At 43.9% G+C, this 23,037-nt stretch overlaps 1 protein-coding gene across 6 annotated transcripts; it reads right to left on the bottom strand.

The window, feature by feature from the left end:
• Positions 1-1,650: 1,650 nt before the first annotated feature.
• On the bottom strand, positions 1,651-21,498 carry LOC139541293 (SLAIN motif-containing protein 2-like). Of its 6 annotated transcripts, none has more exons than XM_071345785.1 (10): positions 20,760-21,497; positions 18,090-18,232; positions 8,728-8,901; positions 8,384-8,569; positions 7,883-8,245; positions 7,518-7,667; positions 4,876-5,010; positions 4,200-4,238; positions 3,503-3,716; positions 1,651-3,380 (listed from the first exon to the last, which is right to left on the bottom strand). In XM_071345785.1, exons 1-10 carry the CDS (start codon positions 21,230-21,232, stop codon positions 3,311-3,313), a joined length of 1,947 nt encoding a protein of 648 aa, XP_071201886.1. In that variant the 5' UTR covers positions 21,233-21,497; the 3' UTR covers positions 1,651-3,310. The 6 variants fall into 6 exon arrangements, with proteins under 6 accessions (XP_071201886.1, XP_071201887.1, XP_071201888.1 ...); XM_071345786.1 differs by having other exon boundaries at positions 4,876-5,007; XM_071345787.1 differs by lacking the exon at positions 4,200-4,238 and having other exon boundaries at positions 20,760-21,496.
• Positions 21,499-23,037: the final 1,539 nt, after the last annotated feature.

Raw genomic sequence — 23,037 nt, 5'->3', positions numbered from 1 at the left:
TGGGAGATTGCAAAATGACCTTTTCATTCGAGACAGGATACATATATTGTTTCAGGTGATAAAACATGTTTTGTTTAGTTACCTCCACTTGTTTCTCTAACTTTATTGCAAGTCTAGCTAGCTTGCACTGCAGAGCAGCTATCTAGCTAAAAGTAAGATAAATTGTAGCTAGCGACCTCCACCTAACAACTATCATCAAAAACAAATGTCATTACCATCACAATAAACTTAAACGGGAGGCAGCAGTCATATAATATAATGTGCATTATTTAACATTACTATTAAAATAGTACTCAATTATAGGAATGGGTAATTGTTTACAAGTTGCTAGTTATCCCATAAAGCCATCACCATAAACCAGATTTTCATCTTCTCTGTTTTGGTAACTTCCTGTTCTTTGATGGACTCTGGATGGTCCCAAAGATATTTTGAACTAACCCAAGATAGTTCATCTGTTTCCTTTACAATGGGCACAAATGAAGCATAGTGGGCAGAACAAGCAAGGAGGTTGGCAAAGCCAAGCTAGCGAGATTCTATTGGCACGTTGTATTTGCATATTTCCTCTCATATTCCCTCTGTGCGCCGCCCTATGGGACTCCCAATCACGGCCGGATGTGATGCAGCCTGGATTTGAACCAGCGACGCCTCTTGAGATGCAGTGACTTAGACCGCTGCTCCACTCGGGAGCCCTGTGTCTGTGATTGTCCTTTCCAACCGGGAAAGCTGTTATTTAGGGCCCGATTCAGACTTAGGTAATGTATGCGTTTCTTATGCACTTCTCAGTACTTGGTATTCAGACATACCTTATGCAAGGTGCGTAACAAGCTTTGCACGCTGAAAAATTGGAATAGAGTGGTGAGGAGGAGGATGAAAATTAGCATACTCCAGCTTGCCAGCTAGTTTAGCCAGGGAAAAAGCTCGAGCCTAGTCCGCATGCTCGCCCAGCTAGGCTATTTCAGGAGATGGATTGTAGTTTTTTTATGCCCTGGCGGTGAAAAGTTTGATTAAACAATTCAGAGACTGAAATAAATCACTTATATTTAAGGAGATCAAATTGAGATACAATCCTGAAATCAGCTTTAACTGTCAATAATAAAACAACGCTTAAAATGTTTGAGTGAACTCCGAATACAGAAAATGGTGAATTCATTTCCGGACACAGTAAACTCCAAGGGAACCACACCTGCAAAGCACATGCATAAGCTAAGTTTGAATACCAACTACTGAGACGTGCTTAAGAAAGGCGTACATTTCCTACGTCTCTCGGGCCCTAAATGACAGCTTTCCAGGTTGGAGAGGACCATCTTTCCTGGCCAAATCAATCCCTAAAACCCAGACATGAGCACTTTCTCCCCAAGCCTAATGATTGGTAGAGCAACGAGATGCCTTATGAGGACAATGGATTATTTGTTGCCACAACAGCTGATAAATCACACATCAATGAGAAAGCAGCATCTTTTACACATATATTTATATGGTACATCAATGCAGGACGCGTCAGGAGCAGGAAATTAACTGAAACGCTATGGAAGACTTGGAACGTTGCCAGTAAAGCTCCAGTCTTTTTATGGATTGCATTTCAATGAATGCCCTGAATTGACAAGAGTTTGAATGAAATTGGCCCTATTCATCATGACACAATAGACAAGAACAGTTCAACTTTTTTTTACTTGAAATGTGAGTTTACACAGGGAAACTGAATGTCATGTAGGTGGATTTTTAAAAAATCATTATGAAAAAACAAATCACACAAAATGGTGTGGCATGTCTTCGCAAAAATAGCCCAAGCGTTCCACTAAATCCAAACCTTGACATAGAGGCACCTCGCTCTGAAAGAGTAATTAGTTATAAATAAAGGCGCATATACTTTTTCCAAAAGCAAGTATAAATGTATTGTTGATACAATTACAAAATTACCAAAAGTATATTAGCCCAAACAAAAATGCAGACAAATTATATTGGCAAACCATGACACTGGCACGTGAGGATAAATGAACAGATAAAAAGCACATTCAAAAAAAAAAGTTAAACTTGAAAGTAATAGGCACTAGTTCATTAATTTCTGGCACACTAATACCATCCCTATGAATCTCAGCACTCCTGATTTATTTTAAAGCACAAGTGGCAATGGCCACTAACCTATTGAACTTTTCCATTATAATTTTAAGATATTAGGATCATTTATTCCATCTTGACATAACATACACTGACTATATTGTTGCAGGTTTTAAATTAACTACATCAAGCCTTTGCTGCATGCTCAGGTCTCATGGCTACAAGGGTTGGATTTGATATATTTTACTGGGATTACATATCTCTGACTATATTGTCTGGATGTTGCAACGGCATATTAATCTAATGGTGGAAAGCAATAGAATTAACTAACCAAACCAGAAGTAGATCTGGATTGAGATTGTGACTACTGCCATTGACTGGCGCAGCTCAACATCACTAGCCAGCCCTGAAACAGATGTGATAGTCGATACAGGTTAGGTCTGGGATGGGGCTTTGGCCTGTTTCTACCAGTCACCTGTGTTATCAACATAAAAACATCAACACTCAAATGTCCTGTTATGAAACCATCTAAAAATACTTTGGAGAATTAGCTTTGCAGTAGAGGTTTTGATTTTTTTTAAAGAATAATAAAAATATATATATTCAAATCAATAGAAAACAAATACTGAATATGGATATTTGGAAAATGAACTCTTTTTAAATAATGATTTGAATAAATAATGTAAAACATTTCAATACATTCTAGTTCATTCACAAGAGGAAAAAAACTATGATTTTTGACAAGACTTTGTAAAATGTTAACAATTCTTTAACATTAAGGGAACATTTTACCTGCACAGCATCATCATAGAGATCTCTGACAAAGGCATCTGTTGAGAACAGACTGCAAAAAGAGAAATGTGTACAAACACTTCTACCTGAGGGAGAGAAGCATTTTGTGAAGACTTATTGACTGATTGCTGAACAGACACACTGAGGCAGATGAGAGTGCCCTCTGGTGGCACCGGGATGCTGGAGCTCAGCTGGTTTCTTTGGCATTCTCTCTAGGATTCTGCCTCCCAGCACTGCCTGGCCCTTTCAGATCCTCGACACACACCATGCTGCTTCAGCTGTTCAGATCATGCTCCTTATGATAGTAAGACGAAAGACGAATTTGACTTTGTCTTTGTTATAGTTTATTCCTTAATTCATGGTAAAAGTAATCTTGGTTGATAAAGTGCCGCATTGTAATGTTGGTCTGCCTCTTTGTGCTGATCAGAGGGCCACACAGTGCCCCCTGCTGACCAGGCCAGCCTCAGTAGCAACCCTCCCTCCAGTTATCTCCTTCCCTTCCGCCATTGTAGGTCCGAGGGGCAGGTAGAGACCTGAGGAAGAGAAGAACCAGAGAAACAGATTAGTTCTGTGAGGCATTAGGCAAGACTAAAAATGTCTGATACACCTGCAATCAACTGACAACTACACTTGCCTTGAAGCTGTGTGTACCTACCTGCGTACTGGCTGGGCCAGTTTGCTGCGAGGCACGGGGGTGCCGCCTCCCCCCCCCCCTCCTGCACTGGGCCGGGGCAGGCCGCTGCGTGCTGGGCCCAGGGAGCGTGTGGGGGTGGAGGCTCCAGAGCCAGGGGTAGACGTGGCCTTCACAGGTTGCCTCAGTGCCAGGGGAGACGGAGTGGCCGGGGTTCGCAGCTTACTGGGAGAAGGGACTGGACGAACAGGAGACGGGTCAGTACAGTACACTATATTATGAACAGATGGAATAGAGGATGACACTTCACTATACACACAACAGAGATCTACATCATTCTCAGTGTTTCACCACTGAGCAATTAACAACAATGATCTGAGGCACATATGATACAAAAACAATATGTATGAGAAATAACATGTGTAGACTATTACCTAATATGCATTCAGAAGAATTCTTTAAATAATTTGATAATTGAATTTTGCATTAAATTACAAGACCCATGAAACCAAGGAAAAGGAAACAATGAATGAAGATGAGGCCTTGTATTAATTATTTACACAGACTACAAAGAACCACTATAGTAGTTGATGTGTAGGATGGATGAGGCACACGTGCCCTCCAGTGATAGGGAGGGCACAGATAATGCCACAACATTAACACATCATGAAACCACAAACACAATATATAAAAGTTGGGAGCATGATCAGTGAATACTCACTGAAATCACCTTCTTCTCCAAAGCAACAGGAAAGATGGACTAAACAAGATGAAGACAGGAGAGATTTGACTTCATTCAGAACAGCAGGAGAAAGTGCAATAGATGACATGGATGGGAAAAGATCTCTGGACTAAGAAGTCTTCTAGAGCCTATACTTTCCAATAACAGTACAGCACATACTAACTAGCTACTAATACAAACCAATCCGCAACCATTACCAAGAAGAGTTCAGGAGGAGTGACTGCAGTGACATCAGAAACTGATATTATCTGAAACAGCCTTGAGGTCTGTGAGCCCAAAGGCATTCCAGAACCACAGGGTTTCTCAGCAGGTTCTCCCCATCACCAGTAGGGGAGATAAGAGTTATCTGTTCCAGACAAGACCCAGCAACACCATGGACACTCAAACTTTCAAGACCTCACTCCCGACCAGAAGCTGCCTACCCTGACCATCCCAGAAAACAATTACTTGGCTGGCAAATTTTCTGGCACTTTATATTTGGTCGAGTGCATGCAGGTACGTCACACAGGCAGGCACACAGCCAACCAGTCACAGTAAAACACAAAATGCTTTACGTTTGGTAAAGAATGTGGTCATGTGTATTACTGAGGATGTGTGAGTATGTAGGAACTTTAACTCGTAAGGTGAATGATCCCAGGCACTGGCAGGCTTTTACCTCGCAGAGAAGAAGGGCTTTGGAGGTGCTGTTTGGGTTTCGGGGACTGTAAGGATCGAGGGGGAATTCCTGTTTGGGAGGAGCGAGGGGGAGTCGAGTACCGGGAGTGGAGTGGAGTGGAGGAGTGCTGGGCTACTGGGAGAAATGGAGATGACAGTTGGGAAGAGAGAGTCAGCCCTTACTCTGACCCGCTGTACTGTTATGGTTACTGGACCAGGGAAAGGAGATTAGAGTTGAGCCAGGCAGCCGAAGAGGAAGGAGGGGTGAGGCAGTTCAGCCACTGTAAAAATCCGCCAAGCCTGGCTTTGAGTGTCATTCTCAGGCAAAGGTATAATAGCAGCCTGAAACACTAGGGGGTGCTGCAGCCAGACATTCACAGTCCAGAGAGACTGCCAGGGGTAAAGTACTGCCAGTCAAGCTGGGCCAACACTAGGCCAAACCACAGCCAGTGACTCAGCAGAAAGAGAGGGGTGGGTGAAAGGCAGCACATGCTCTGCGGTCAGATAGAGAGAGGCAGGGATAGCGATGTCAATGCACACCACAACCAGAAGAAGCCCTGAAAGGTAAAGGAGATGACCCCTATTATCAGCCAGTGTCAAGAGCGAAACAATACAACAGTGATATAGTACAGAACATATGTATATTGCAAATATAGTACAAGTCAAAAGTTTGGACACACCCACTCATTGAAGAGTTTCTTTATTTTTTACTATTTTCTACACTGTAGAATAATAGTGAAGACAAACTATGAAATGACACAAGTGGAAGCATGTAGTAACCAAAAAAGTGTTAAACAAATCAAAATATATTTAATATTTGAGATTCTTCAAAGTAGCCACCCTTTGCCTTGATGACAGCGTTGCATTCTCTCAACCAGCATCATGAGGTAGTCACCTGGAATGCATTTCAATTAACAGGTGTGCCTTATTAAAAGTTAATTGGTGGAATTTCTTTCCTTCTTAATGCATTTGAGCCAATCAGTTGTGTTGTGACAAGGTAGGGGTGGTATACAGAAGATAGCCCTATTTGGTAAAAGACCTAGTCCATATTATGGCAACAGCTCAAATAAGCAAAGAGAAACGACAGTCCATCATTACTTTAAGACATGGTCAGTCAATCCGGAAAATTTCAAGAACTTTGAACGTTTCTTCAAGTGCAGTCGCAAAAAACCCATCAAGCTTTGTGATGAGCTTACTGGCTCTCATGAGGACCGCCACAGAAAAGGAAGACCCAGACTTACCTCTGCTGCAGAGGATAAGTTCATTAGAGTTACCAGCCTCAGAAATTACAGACTTCAAGTAACAGACACATCTCAACATCAACTGTTCAGAGGAGACTGTGTGAATCAGGCCTTCATGGTCAAATTGCTGCAAAGAAACCACTACTAAAGGACAACAATAATAAGAAAAGACTTGCTTGGGCCAAGAAACACGAGCAATGAACATTAGAACGGTGAAAATCTGTCCTTTGGTTTGATGAGTCCAAATTTGAGATTTTTGATTCCAACCGCCGTGTCTTTGTTAGAGGCAGAGTAGGTGAACGGATGATCTCCGCATGTGTGGTTCCCACCGTGATGCATGGAGGAGGAGGTGGTGTGATGGTGCTTTGCAGTGAAACAGTCTGATTTATTTAGAATTCAAGCCACACTTAACCAGCATGGCTACCACAGCATTATGCAGCGATACGCCAACCATCTAGTTAGCGCTTAGTGGGACTATAATTTGTTTTTCAACAGGACAATGACACAACACACCTCCAGGCTGTGTAAGGGCTATTTGACCAATAAGGAGAGTGATGAGTGCTGCATCAGATGATCTGGCCTCCACAATCACCCGACCTCAACCCACTTGAGATGGTTTGGGATGAGTTGGAACGCAGAGTGAAGGAAAAGCAGCCAACAAGGGCTCAGCATATGTGGGAACTCCTTCAAGACGGTTGGAAAAGCATTCCAGGTGAAGCTGGTTGAGAGAATGCCAAGAGTGTGCAAAGCTGTCATCAAGGCAAAAGGTGGCTGCTTTGAAGAATCTCAAATATATTTTGATTTGTTTAACACATTATTTCATAGTTTTGATGTCTTCACTATTATTCTACAATGTAGAAAACATTAAAAATAAAGAAAAACCCTTGAATGAGTAGGTGTGATTAGACAGTAAGAGGTTTTAACTATGAGAATTCAGTTGGTGGCGATAACAAAATAACATTCCGTGTTTTATTCAGTTCTCTCTGCATTCTAAATCCTCACAATAATCTACTTTTAAATTTGGATTCTAATTGATTTGGATAAAAAGGAGAAGAGTGCACAGAAGGAGAAATGATTCAAATAGTGAAATTAATCAAAAGGAGAGAGAATCCCAAACCATCAAAGCCAAGACAGTAAAAAGCAATAGAGGTTTAATAAGGGGGAGCCTGAGAGGGATGTATGGTGTACCCACTAACACACTGACTAGCTACAACATCACAAAACTATAACACTACACATTATTCCTTTCATAACATTACTGATGTTGAATATGCTTGAGAAACAAAAATGTTATGTCAATATACAAGAGAGAATAATATGAAAATGACAGACTGTCTCAGATTGCTATTACTGAGTGAACACGCGATATGATAAACATTGTGTATGTGTATGTAGTACTCACTGGCAGACTGACTGACTGCCTGGTGTCTGGGTGAGCCTCCGTTTGGCACTTGCAGGTTGGACTCAAAGCTCCTGCTGTTCTTGACGGGTTCTGGGCCTTGCTGGGCCACGTTGGAGCGGGTCAGGTTAGGAAGACTCCGCCTCAGCTTCTCTACAAACAACACAACGAAGGAAAACAACTGAAAACAGGACTGAACAACTACGCAATGGCCCAGAATTACACATGACCTTTGACCAGCAGTGGTCCTAATTTGAATCAGAATATATAATTTATCCTTCAGATAACTATGAACAAAACCATTTCCCCTCTAGTCTCTCAATCCTCAGGAGGTAGTCCTGAGGTGTAGTGAGCCAGCGTCTCCTTACCTTCGTTTTTCACCACGTTGGTCTGCAGGTCTTGGGGGGGGTGGCTTTGCAGGGAGTGACGTGGTGCCTGCAGCCGGCTGATGATTGGCTGCGGGGAGCCTCGGCTGTGGGGATGGCTGTACTCCAGGGAGCGTGCGGGGGAGCGGGAGCGGGGGGAGTTTCTGGGGGAGGCATGAGGGGAGTGTCTGGGGGAGGGGGAAAAGCGGTTTGAGGGGATGTGGAAGGTGGGGTGTACAGCCTCCTCATCGTCCTCTAGACTGTGGGCATCCAGCTCCTGGTCACTGAAGGTGCTGCGTCTCAGAGAGTGGCAGGACGAACCAGAGCTCCGTCTGGACGCTGTGGCAGCATAGTCCTGCCTAAGACCTGGAAAAACACACAGACGGTTAGACATACACCACTTGTAGTGTGTACTGAGAAAGACAGTATAAACACACAGCATCTCTGACTGGTGGGTAAATGTTTTTCCCGGACAAACAGACAGAGTTAGAAGATGGTACGTACTCTCCTCCTGCATGCGAGCTAGGATTTGTACATCAGTGACATCGTTGAGCTTGTATGTGGTGGAGGATCCTACAGAGTCCTCGTCCATCTCTGAGGTGCTCAGCTCACTGTCTATTGAAGACTGAGGGCTGACCGCCGGGGGGTTCCTTTCTCTCTCTACTGAGCCACCACACTGCTGCTGGTGAGCTGCTGGGACACACACATTAGGTGTTCATACTGGTCCAACACACACACACCTGTAGGTCTAAACCAAGTTGTCAACTAAAGTTTGTTTTAACATAAAGAACAAGAGAGGGCTACGGAAGGAGAGTTAAAGACAGGCTTTACATGCCAGTGTACAGTACCCTGGTTGACGGGGGGCATCAGCTGCTGTCTGACGATGGGCACCCTGCTGGGGGTGGAGGAGGGGGAGTTGAAGCCACTGCTGTAGGGGCTGTTAGCTGTGTTTGTGCAGTATGGGCTTCCGTAGTTCACATGGGGACTGTAGGGACTTCCATACAGGCTCCTACGCTTGTTTGCTGTGGAGAAAATTCAAATCTAAGTTTATTGGTCAAGTACACCAATTTTCAGGTGTTATGGCTGGTGCTGAAAAATGCTTATGTTACTAGCACCAACAGTGCATTAGAATGTCTCACAAATACAATACAAATCATACATAAATAAGAATTGCCATAAACATACTGTGATAAAGCCTATATCTTCATCACATAAGGGACTGTTGTACAGCCATCAAGCTACATCGTAATAACCAGTCATTCACATGGGAAGTCATTGCAGGTTGCCCCCTCACAAGCTGCATTATACCAACCACTGACACAAACAGTAATGTACACAGTCACACACATGTTCTCTCTGAGTCCTCTCCTCTGTAGTGTGTTGACAGTGGTGCACATTCTAGAGTCACTTAAAACACATGGCAGGCGTGGGCGTCTTTATGACGGACTGGAGAAAGAGCTAACAATACGGCCTATTCACTCAGTAGTACACAGTGATATCTATCCAGCTCTCCACAGAGACTCTATACAACCAGTCAGTTAGTCAGTCCCAGGGAGGCAGACTCACCATGGACCCTCCCTTAGCTGAGTCATTAGACCAGGCCTGGCTGGCTAGCTGCTCTGACAGAGACACAACACATTAGCCAATAGCCATTACTGTTGACTGTTGTACTGCAGCCCCACTCGGCTCAGCCCGCAGTGCTGCATACACTCCAATCTCCAGGGCCACTCGTTTGCTCATCACTCTCTCTCCTTTCTTCCCCTGTCTAGATGTGTTTACACAGCTGGGTGGTGACTGGAAAGTAGCCTTTAATGATCAACTCGCTCTACTTTCTGTTTGAGTTTATTTTTACAGGGACAGTGCACATTAATCAACGTTTCAGTAAAAGTGCCGGTTTTAGCCAGCCGGCTAATTTTCAATCACAGTCCCTGGACAGGTTATTAAAAACACTTACAATACAGACAAACAATGAGCAGTGAGCACATGCAGCGCAACATAGAACAAGCAACACATTCTCTCCCTCTCTCTCACCCTCTCTCTCAAAATAACATGTCCACTCAACTCACTCACTTCCTTAGAGATCAGCCACTGAGGAATACTAGGATCACAACAACATGCAACTACCACAGAACCACCTGCACACGTAGGCCTTAACCAGGGACACAAGTACTCTTCTGCAGACTTACACACTTCTTGATCACTTTGTCCTCTGTGGATTCGCAGATAAGCTCATGATAAGTGTCTAACATATCTAAAACAGTGACCTCAGAGACAAACGTGTCTGTAGTTCAGATTATGTCCAAACTCCTAGAGCTGATAGAGCTAGTTATAGCTGAGATATGTTGTGTTATGGGATGATCAGCAGTATACCTATAGGCCTACAGGATATAGGTCCTCACACTCCGAGAGAGCTGATAGGGATCTAACACAGTGAGCTACCAGCCTCTGAGTTGCACCTCCATGGGTCTGTGTCATCTGTGACCCAGAACACAACCCCTGGCAACGCATTGTTGAGGTCAACCTCTGGTGGTCCCAATGGGGAGATTACTGCAGTTACAAACCACAAGGAAAGGACAGAGTTTCAGAGGGTGCATTCAGAGCTGTTCCACATGTATCCAATGGTGCCAGGCTAGCCAGGGGTGAATGAGTTAAGGGCTAGGAGGTGATTAGATGGAACAGTAAATCAGTAGGAGTAACAGACAGTCAGACTGTTGGCTCCATCTCAGCAGGGATCTGCAGCACTGGGACAAATTAAAATAGTGTTGTCCTAAAACACTGTACTAAAACAAACCATGCTAAAAAAAATTAATAAAAATCCCAGAAACCTAAATAATGGTTGACATTTATATACATATCATACAGAGGTGCTTACTCAACATTTAACACTTGCTCCCTCCATGCTAAAACCATCCCATAACACTACGAAGTTGAGGAAATGCAGGAAAGCTATTCAGGAGTAGGGTTGCAAAGGGTCAAACTTTCCAGTAAATTTCCAGAATTTTCCCATGGGAATTTTGCTTAAATTAATCCATAAAAAGTTTGCTTTTTTTGTGGGATACACGTAAGGCAATTCTAGGTCTTGTGGCATATTTTGGTTAAACTATCCCCAATTCAATGGAATTGCAACCCTCTGCATGCACAGTACATTCTTCCATCACATGTACAGCTGATTCTCAGACACTAATGAGATGCTATTGAGTCCACACTACTATACTGTCTGAGCCAAGGACTACATGCTTTCTGGTAAGTTTTGATTACAATACTGGGTGGGGTGAATACATTTTATATGACATACATGATTTTTTGTTAACTAGTAAATAGTAGCCTACAGCGAAGTGTGTTTAAATCATTTCTAACTTGTTAACTATTTCTGCTAGTTAGTTTTTGCTACCATGTCGGTTTTAACTTGCTTGACCCTGCTAACTGAGGAGTGTTAATTCACCTGTTTCCATACATGTTTCATTTTAAAACATTTATCTTAAAAGGAGTTGTTCAATCTAACTACTTAACTGAGGAAGTACAGTTCCCGCTCAGCCCAGTCAAAACCGTTCGCTGCTCTGGCACCCCAATGGTGGAACAAACTCCCTCACGACGCCAGGTCAGCGGAGTCAATCACCACCTTCTGGAGACACCTGAAACCCCACCTCTTTAAGGAATACCTAGGATAGGATAAAGTAATCCTTCTAACCCCCCCTCCTTAAAAGAGTTAGATGCACTATTGTAAAGTGGTTGTTCCACTGGATATCATAAGGTGAATGCACCAATTTGTAAGTCGCTCTGGATAAGAGCGTCCGCTAAATGACTTAAATGTAATGTAAATGTTAACTATTTATCTGCACATGGAATTGTGTGTGTATATATATATAATTTTTTTTACACATTTATTTCCTAATTTTACAGGGAAATGCCACGGGCACTATCTGATGTGTGAAGACATTTCACTGCAGCGAATGTAGAAGGAAAAGCTGTGTACATTTGCAAATACTGTGCCAAATCATACACTACCGTTCAAAACCTCGGGGTCAATTAGAAATGTCCTTGTTTTTGAAAGAAAAGCACATTTTTTGTCCATTAAAATAACATCAAATTGATCAGAAATACAGTGTAGACATTGTTAATGTTGTAAATGACTAGTGTACTACTATGTTCTTCGCTCAGCATACACCCCTCCAACCAGACATGCTTTATCTACTCATTTGCTGGATGCAGAGTTCAACAGAGTTCAAGTGAAGGTCAAGCAAATCATAGAGAAAGCAGACTGTATTGCAATTATCTCTGATGGGTGGTCGAATGTTTGTGGGCAAGGAATAATTAACTACATCTCCACCCCTCAAACAGTATTCTACAAGAGCACAGACACAAGGGACAACAGACACACCGGTCTCCACATTGAGCTGAAGGCAGTCATCAATGACCTTGTGGAGGAGTCCTACCCTCACATCATATCCATTGGCTGTGCTGCTCATGCATTGAATCTGCTCCTCAAGGACATCATGGCACTGAAAACAATGGATACACTCTACAAGAGACCCAAGGAAATGGTTAGGTATGTGAAGGGTCATCAAGTTATAGCAGCAATCTACCTCACCAAAGCAAAGTGAGAAGAATAAGAGCACCACATTGAAGCTGCCCAGCAACACCCGTTGGGGAGGGGAAGGAGTGTCTCCAAGAAATGGCCATATCACAGTCTGCCGATATGGACAGCCCCATCAACAGGATCCTCCTGGATGATGTATTTTGGGAGAGAGTGGTAAGCAGTCTGAAACCTTTAGCAGTAGCCATTGCATAGATTGACGGAGACAATGCCATCCTGTCTGATGTTCAGAATCTGCTTGCAGATGTAAGAGAATAAATCCGTACTGCCCTGCCCACTTCACTGTGGTTCCAAGCAGAGGAAACTGCAGTTCTGAAATACATCATAAAGCGTGAAGACTTCTGCCTGAAGCACATGCATACCGCAGCGTACATGTTGTACCACAAGTATGCTGGCAAGAGCATTCTGTCTGGTGCAGAGATCAACAAGGCCTATGGTGTCATCACCGCCGTGTCTCGCTACCTTGGCCTGGATGAGGGAAAGGTTCTTAGCAGTCTGGCGAAGTACACTTCCATGCAAGGGCTTTGGGATGGAGATGCAATATGGCAGTCGTGCCAACATATCTCATCAGCCACCTGGTGGAAGGGACTTTGTGGATCTGAGGCTCTATCCCGTGTTGCCTCCATCATACTCTAAATCCCACCAACATCAGCCACCTCAGAGCGCAACTGGTCCTTGTTTGGGAACACACACACACACACACACACACACACACACACACACACACACACACACACACACACACACACACACACACACACACACACACACACACACACACACACACACACACAACAGGCTGACCAATACAAGGGTTGACCAATTGGTGGCCATCCGGGCAAATCTGAGGCTTTTTTAAATCCTCAACAAGGTTGGAAAGTGACAGTGAAGATGAGGCCTCAGAGTCTGATGATCAAGGAGGAGGATATTGAGAAGGTACAGGGAGAAGACATGGAAGCCTGAGAGGAAGACAACCAAAGCTTTAGTTTCTAGACTGTCATTTTACAGAAGTATGTTGAAAACATTTTTGGGAGATGCGTTGGATCATTAAATATTCCCTTTCTTTTGTTGAAATCATCCCATGTGAAGAGTCAACTCATTTAATTAAAGTTAATTTTACATTTCTATTGGAAGGATTTAATCATTTGCAATTATGTCTACTTATGATAAGGTAAAAGGTTTATGTTTCTGTCTCCATATGATATGGTAAATATATCCAATGCAAAAAACATCTACATTTAAATGGTATTAATATTAATTCCCATATATTCCCACAGAAAGTTTCCATCTCTGAATATTCCCCAAAATGTGCAACCCTATTCAGGTGTATAACCACTAGTGATGGGGTCGGGGGAAATCGCTAGTTACATATCGGGATATTATTTTTGACGATATATCGTATAGTTTTGACAATATCACAATATTATTTTTGCGCTAGTTAGCTGTACTTGCACCAAAACTCTATTTTTCCTTCATAGATTGTTCTTGATCTTTTTAAATAGGGAGCCAATTTGTTTTCAGCACTTTCATTTCCCTGACTGGTCAAAACACATTTTCTCATGGCTCTCCCTTGTCCCTCTGCAATAGACACATGGTGGGTAACATGTTTGGAACATTGAATAGCAATTGGTACCTAAGTATCGTGAGGTCCCTGGCAATTCCCAGCCCTAATAACCACTATTTCCATTCATTTTTAGCCAAGAGACTAGCAGTAATAAAAGCTCTTCCACTGGAATTAGCTTAGACAGTATAAAGTCTGTAACCAACAGAAAAAATTATTGTTTGGTCTAATTAAACAGCTAAGCTAGACAAAGAAAATGTAAACAATACTTTGCATTGAAGCCTCCTTAAAGTGAAAAAGAAAAGGTTCTTGAGATGGACTGGGACAGCTATACTACATGGCTAAAAGTAGGTGGACAACCATTCAAATTAGTGGATTTGGCTATTTCAGCCACACCTGTTGCTGGCAGGTGTATAAAATCGAGCATACACCCATGCAATCGCCATAGAGAAACATTGGCAGTAGAATGACCCGTACTGAATAGCTCAGTGACTTTCAATGTGGCATCATAGTGATGCCACCTTTCCAACAAGTCAGTTCGTCAAATTTCTGCCCTGCTACATCTGCCCCGGTCAACTGTTATTGTGAAGTGGAAACATATAGGAGCAACAACGGCTCAGCCGCGAAGTGGTAGGACACACATGGTCACAGAACAGGACTGCCGAGAGCTGAAGTGCGTAGCGCAAATTGTCTGTCCTCAGTTGCAACACTCACTACCGAGTTCCAAACTGCCTCAGGAAGCAAGGGCAGCACAATAACTGTTAGTTGGGAGCTTCATGAAATGGGTTTCCATGGCCGAGCAGCCGCACACAAGACTAAGAGCACCATGTGCAATGCCAAGCGTCGGTTGGAGTGGTGTAAAGCTCGTCGCCTTTGGACTCTCGAGCAGTGGAAACACGTTCTCTGCAGTGATGGAGCATGCTTTACCATCTGGCCGTCCAAAGGACTAATCTGGGTTTGGCGGATGCCAGGAGAATGCTACCTGCCCGAATGCAGTGCCAACTGTAAAGTTTGGTGGAGGAGGGGCTGTTTTTCATGGTTCAGGCTAGGTCCCTTAGTTCCAGTGAAGGGAAATCTTAACACTACAGCATATAATGACATTATAGACGATTCTGTGCTTCCAACACTTTGTGGCAACAGTTTGGGGAAGGCCCTTTCCTGTTTCAGCATGACAATGCCCCCTTGCACAAAGCAAGGTCCATACAGAAATGGTTTGTCGAGATTGGTGTGGAAGAACTTGACCGGCCTGCGCAGAGCCCCCACCACATCCCCATCGAACGCCTTTGGGATGAATTGGAAAGGCAACTGCGAGCCAGGCCTAATCGCCCAACATCAGTGCCGACCTCACTAATGCTCTTGTGGCTGAATGGAAGCAAGTCCCCGCAGCAATGTTACAACACCTAGAGGAAAGCCTTCCTAGAAGAGTGGAGGCTGTTACAGCAGCAAAGGGAGGAATCAACTCCATATTAATGCCCATGATTTTGGAATGTTCGAAGAGCAGGTGTCCACATAGTGTAGCTCTTAGCATTTCACATGAGGAGCAGGCAACATAATTGTGTGGCTCAGGGAGAGAAAGGAAAAACAAAAAAATCAGGGGAGAGATTAACAAGTGAAAGAACGTGACCTAGAGAAGGCGGGGATATCCAATCCATGATAATTTAAGTACTGAAACTGTAACTACATGTTAGGGCGAGCATGGCTGGATAGGCCAGCTATCAGCCTGGGGTTAGGGACTGACTTTCTGCTGTAGAGAAGAACTGGATGGAATCTGTGGACAGTTTTCAAAGCACAGTTCTACATGGGCTACATTCTGAATATAGCCCAGCATTACAGGTCTGGTACTAGCAGTATAGTCCCTTTCTGGGCCATGCTTCCAGTTGTATAATGTTATAACAATGACCAGAATCTAGTTTTGCAGAATTTCACAGGGACATTGAAGGCTCAAACCTCTGAAAGGATTTTCCAGAAAGCATTGAATATAATCTTATGATGTGGTCCAAATCTACGATCAACCTGTGTATTACATTAGTCATGAGCCAGACGCGATGCCCTGCTCGGTAAAATTCCTTCACCAGAACAAACACAATCCTCACACGACGCCATGGTAAAGAGAGTGTGGTAGAAAGGAGCCAGCAGCCATAAAGGGTGTCACTGAGGAGCCCACAACAGTACAACCACACAAGATGCATAGTACACGCCTAGGCCCGCTCTGCTTGTCATGTGGTTGACGTGCAGTCATGTCTGACAGCTGTCTACCGCTTCTTCCCACAGGTATAGGCAGATCGAACCCAGTCACCAGGTGGGTGAACCCTTGTTAAAGGTAGAACACGACATTGCGACGAGCAGCACTGCAGAGTTTGGTGCAAGACTTCGCTCTCACACAGTATCTGCGCATGTGCACAGGTTTGCTTCACGCTGTTCGCAGCGTGGTAGCCAGGGCACCAAAACAGCGGAGAAGTTGAGCCTTGCGGCACATCATGTGCTCGCTAACAGATCATGTGACTTGTATCTGCTCTGTGATTGGACAACAAAGACCGCAAGACCCATGGTTAGTGTAGGTGGTGGTGCTCTTTGAAACAGAAACTGACGGCAAAAACAGGATTTCTCAACACAGAAGTTGAAACATGCATAACTAATGGAAACTACTTCAACGTACACGTCGTTTTGCAATCTCAGCAGTAATATCACCATGAGTTACAAGAATTGAGAATCCACTTCCGGAACCCCTAGGTGCAGCCCTATAGCCTGTTTTCTGCTGGTTAACGCACACCTAAATAATAATGTATCAACCAGTTGATCTGTAGAACTTCCCTTTGTCCTTGGAGTGAGGTAGAGATGATTGTGGGGGGGGGGGGGGGGGGGGGGCACGGCAGTGACTGACGCATTAGGTCATGTCCATATTTTATGGATGACATAATCCTCTCCTAACCTAGTATGATGATATCACCACCACCCATTCTAACCCTCCCTCCCTCCATTGCTTCTGTGAATAGTAATACCCATTTAGTATGTTGTCACCCACCAGAGCCTCAGAGTCTCTTCTGATATAGTCTGAATTTAACTTCAGTATACGATGCACATAAATCCACAGGAAGGGATGTGAGGAGAACTGGTCAGGTGTTGACTCTGGATGACAGGACAGATACCCCATGAGGATGCTGTCCGTCCGCCCGCCTAGGGGTATGTGACTGGAGTGTTGCTAGGGCTGTAACGATTATGGCATTTTGAGAAATGATTATTTGTCATAACTCAAATTTACGTTGAATATTTTTTTTAGCTTGTAATGCATCTTTGTAAATTAACTAGGACATAATGAATACAAAACAGTTTTGGTGACCCCTGTGACCCACCCTGTGACCGCTGACAACTTTTGGAAATTAAGCTTCTCCTCCCGACCGTGCTGTTCTGCTCATACAATGATTACCAACTTTACCCACATCATGTAAAAATGAAAAACTGCATCTACTTGAATATGAAGTTGAATACGATATTTGTGCCAGCCTTAGGTGTTGCGTAACTACTATTGCCACCTGATCAGTGATCATTACTCAGAACACACAGGTTTAGGGATAGCGATCGTCAGCAAAATGTTGCTCAATATAATATGGGTGTTACATGAGCATACCTCCAAAAATGTAACCTATCTCACTTAGATAGCCTTGGTGTCCTGATTGAAGGGATTGTCTATTATTATCCCATAGGGCGGCGCACAATTGGCCCAGGGTCGTCCGTTTTAGGGTTTGGCCGGGGTACGCCGTCATCGTAAATAAAAATGTCTTATTAACTGACTTGCCTAGTTAAATAAAAGGTTAAATAAATAAAATCTCTCATAATACGCAGAGGGAAACAGAAAGACACACACTCATACAGGCCTTGATAATGCAGAAAACACTTCCATACAGCACATATGCCTACTACAAAACAAACGCATATTTGTCCTAGATGTGTGTATGCTTGTGTGGAAAAGAGGAGATAGAGAGGGAAGATGAGAGGAGGAGAAGAGAGGGGAGAGGAACTAGGAAGGAAAAGAGAGTAGAGAAGCATGGTGACAGTACCTGACATGGTGACGTCTAGTCTGTGGATGAGGGAGCGCTTGGCTGACTCCATGTCAGGACTGGGATTGTCCAGAGCCTGGCGACACCACACAATGGGACTCAAGGCTTTCTGCAGTGGGCTGTTGAGCTTCGCCTCATACAGCCTGAAGGAACACAACACATTAATTTAACACACAGACATCAATGGACATCGCACACAAAATACAAGACATCCTCTTATCTAATATATGATGGTTGATGATATAGGTTTGGTGAGTGTTATAACCTGCTTAGGCCTATATCTCATCACAGCTGCTATGGCTGATACTTATGCCTTATACTTTGACAGAGAAAGTGCCTCTACCAGGAAGAGGAATCTGAGTCAGCAACTGTGAGCTCTGTCTCAGCCACAGAGAAAAGCACTCAGATAACCACTGGACACAAACACCAAGGCCTACTATTAGAAAGATGTAGGCCTAGTCTACATATTTAGTACATTCTTTAGGCAACTAAAAGTATGCCACAGAGGTTTTCACCATAACATTTAAAGAATCAAAGTTCAACCAGATTTATAGGCCCAATATGCCCTACTATAGTCATTAGGCCTAAATAATGCTGTGGATCCACATGGCTATGCTTTTACATAGTGCTTATAAGCCTAATTATCCTGTAAACGTGCATGGATGGATCATCCTAACTGTATTTTAGAATCAAACCCTAAAAGCAGGATGATGCTGTGCGGTTGTCAAACCGTTGCAAATCCAGTCTAATGCTGATTCAGGGATTATGGGAGTCAGTCTATGACCAGGACTGGCAAGCCCTCAGTTAGTAGTACTATGGGTAATCCTGTGTTTGTGTTAATCACCAGCCAGAGGAGAGGTGTGTGTGTGGGGATTGGGTTAGCGTGGCAATAGGGAACTGGTACAGAGGGGCCATAGTAAACTTCTAGGTCCTTCTTACTCATCCAAATATAGAAAATATAGTTTCTTGAACTGTAGTCAGACATTTCTGTATCCAATGCATTCACATAGCAAACTCACACACTGAGCCAGGCTTGGGAAAGGCTCTTTTGCTCTGATCATGTGTTTAGGGGTTACCAGGGCCCATTCACGATTACTATCCAGACCAGTGGAGGCTGCTGAGGGTTGGAATGAATGGCTCATAATAATGGCTGGAATGGAGTAAATGGAATGGTATCAAAAACATGGTTTTCATGTCTTTGATACCATTCCTTTCCCTCCATTCCAGACATTATTATGAGTTGTCCTCCCCTCAGCAGTCTCTACTGATCCAGACAGTCTGACCATCATTAGTGACTTTCCTTTCTATAGATGGACTCCTCTGATCCTTGACCTAAAGCACAACCCATTACCATCAAGAGGCCCATTATATGCCAATAAATAACATTCCTGAAACCGTACCATGGCAGACAAGGGCCTATCTCAGAGAATGAGAGGAAGAGAGAGAGCTGGGCACTGACTGTCCTCATTATAGGCTAAAGCTTACTATGTCTCTAATAACAAAACCACATCTCATTTATAAACAGGGCTTTTTTCACATCAGCTCTACAGTGAGGTCTCATCTCCCTGTAACTCTCTAAAACCGTTTGAGGGATTTCCTCAAGTTGGGATCAGCAGTGAGATTTGTGCAGCCTCACAAATCCAATCAAACATCTCCAGTTTCAAGAAATAGGCTACACTTCTAAAAGTGAATCTGTGTAAGGCCCTTACCCTATAACCCACAAATGCACAACAAACAGTACATGATCCTGAAATTCAGTGTGGTGGTTGAAACTGTGGCTGGGCTTGGCTGTCAAAACAATTTGGATACTATAACATTGTCAAAATCACATAGGGTCTAGTAGGCAATTACTTTCTCTCAACCTCTTTTCATACAATTATGGCTGGTGTGTGTCATTATTGGGAATCCTTCTAACAAAGAAGGTAACCATGGTTGTGGCTCTTGCACTTTCCCCATAGGCTTTGGCTGGGTAAACAACTTTCAATTTCACTGTGCACACTGCTCTCTTCCCACTACCATGACAGTTGTCTAACATATGTCACCAAAATAGTGCAACTGGCCAACATATGAACTGAACTTCCCTTATGCTGAAGACACTATATACGGTAGACTTAACGGATGACTACTAGTTTTTGTGGGTGATAATTTGACAATAAACAAGACAGCTAAAATGCAAATGTTATGATTAAGGCCTAATAATAAAGGGCTGTGATTAATTAAAGCACAGGAGCAACAACCACAGAACAATGAATGCCAAGTTCCACTAATATATTATTGAAGAGTATGTAACGTGACAAGTGCAGGGGGTGGTTTGACAGTTCCCACATGTGATCCCCTCGCTCACTAATCAACAATGAACGACAGACAATCTGTCTGCAGTGTGTGTGATGACCTCAGTGTCTGTGGCCGGCTATTATTGTATTGAGAACATGACCATGCGGTACATTCCTATGCAGCAATTTCAGCGAGGATTATTTCCCTCCCAGGCGGTTGTCATCGTAGATAGCTAATGTTTGGAACAGCTGCGCTCGGCTTTTGAGCTGTCACATATATGGGCGCACAGGTACACTGGTTGACTGGTAGCCAAATGCATGAGGGCGTGCTGTTGTGTTCTCGCACACCCTCAAACTACTTGAATTACAGATGGTGTAATCGTGTTGTATCACTCACCAGCTGTCTTGATCTTCGTTAAGACAATCCATGTCTTCGAGATCGAGGATTTCTACTTCATCCAATATAGAAGTTTCCCCCTCATCCATAAAACCCAGTGTTTCCCCTGCGTCAGTAAAATAGGAATTGGTGCCAGTGAAAGAGGTGGCAGCCGATGCCCCCTCGCCCTCATATGCTCTCCTGAAACTGATGCCATCATATGACAGTCTGGGGCTCAAACAACGGGAGTTTTCCAAAAGCCCTCCATAGCCCGTTCCGCCGAACCCCACCCCAGGGAAGCCGGCCAGCCCCGCCGCTGAGGCGGCTGATAAGCGAGAGTCGTATCCTGCACTATGGGGTCTATGGTTCCCTGACACTGCTCCAGACGAAGACCGACTACGGAGCTGCTCGTTTTGTTGTTCGAGTTTCTTTACCAAGTCCTGTAGCTTCCGCACCTCCAAGTCCGCGTTGATGTTTGAGTTGATATCCTCCATAGCTAACGTTGGTTAGCGCCACCACCAGCACACAAAATAAAAATGCCGCTGCTGTGGTCTTTCGTTTCCTCTTTTTCGCTGGTGGTCACGATATGTTAGTCACTCTAAGCAATATTTAGGTGTTTACTGAAGACACTTTGGTGTTCAAATAAGTTATTGGGCTCATCGTCGTCATCTTCTCCAAATATTCATACACATAGGCAGGGTTGAGGCCATTTTCGCTGTTCCCGTCGCCAACTATGAAAGACCAACAGGCAAGGCTAGGCTACGTCATCACGTGAAACATCGGTAACGAGCACGTAACAAAGCTCGGGTTTACAGTATCGATAATGCCACACACTGTGCTGAATGGAAAGTATTGTGTGAGCTAAAATACAGCACAATGAAAGTATGGTGGTTTCAGCTAACTGCTGCTAAGGATCAGCTAACTTCTGCTAACACGTTGCTTATCAAGGATCTAGAATTCAGTTTTACTTTGCTCTCCAGAACCCAAGGCATTAAGGGATTCTGCCTTATCCCAAGGGTTCTCAACTAGAAGCACTGCTTACCGGTGGGACCATGTGAACTCCAATCCCCGACGCTCGTTTCAATAATCATTGCTTGCTATACGGTTTTCGAAAACATATGGTACTTATCTTTCATATCAGTGAGAATTCAAATAAAAAAGATACCGTATGTAACAGGTTTGCACAGCTATGTCTCCAGCCGACCAACAACACTACATTCGTCCCTTCCTCTACTCCCTGTTTACCCACGACTGCTCGGCCAAGCAACGACTCCAACACCATCATTAAGTTTGTTGACGACATGTAGGCCTGATCATCGACAATGATGAGACAGCCTATAGGGAGGTCAGAGACCTGGCAGTATGGTGCCAGGACAACAACCTCTCCCTCAACGTGAGCAAGACAAAGGAGATGATCGTGGACTACAGGAAAAGGAGAGCCGAACGAGGCTTTCAAGTTCCTTGGTGTCCACATCACAAACAAACTATCATGGTCCAAACATACCAAGAAAGTTGTGAAGAGTGCACAACAACGCCTTTTCCCCTCCGAGACTGAAAAGACTTGGCATGGGTCCCCAGATCCTGAAAAAGTTCTGCAGATGCACCATCGAGAGCATCCTGACTGGTTGCATCACCACCTGGTATGGCAACTGCTCGGCATCTGACCGTAAGGAGCTACAGAGGGTGGTGCTTACAGCCCAGTACATCACTGGGACCAAACTTCCTGCCATCCAGGACCTAAATACTAGGAGGTGTCAGGCCCAAAATATTGTCAAAAACTCCAGTCACTCAAGCCATAGACTGTTCACTCTGCTACCGTATGGCAAGCAGTACCGGAGTGCCAAGTCTAGGTCCAAAAGGCTCCTTAACACCTTCTACCCCCAAGTCATAAGACTGCTGAACAATTAATCAAATGAATACCCGGACTATTTGCATTGACAAACCCCCCCTCCCCCTCCCTTGTTTTTACACTGCTGCTACTCGCTGTTTATTATCTATGCATAGTCACTTTACCCCTACCGACATGTACAAATTACCTCGACTAACCTGTACCCCTTGGGCTCCCAAGTGGTGCAGAGGTCTTAAGGCACTGCATCTCAGTGCAAGAGGCATCACTACAGTCCCTGGTTCGATTCCAGGCTGTATCACATCTGGCTGTGATTGGGAGTCCCGCAGGGCACAATTGGCCCAGGGTCATCCAGGGTAGGCTGTCATTGTAAATAATAATTTGTTCTTAACTGACTTGCCTAGTTATATAAAGGAAAACTAAAAAAAAACTGACTTGGTACCCCCTGCATAT

Source organism: Salvelinus alpinus, chromosome 16 (genome assembly GCF_045679555.1).
Source record: "Salvelinus alpinus chromosome 16, SLU_Salpinus.1, whole genome shotgun sequence".
In the NCBI taxonomy this organism is placed as follows: Eukaryota; Metazoa; Chordata; class Actinopteri; order Salmoniformes; family Salmonidae; genus Salvelinus; species Salvelinus alpinus.
The sequence above is the reverse complement of the archived record's forward strand: the minus strand, read 5'-3'. Positions and strand labels throughout refer to the sequence as shown.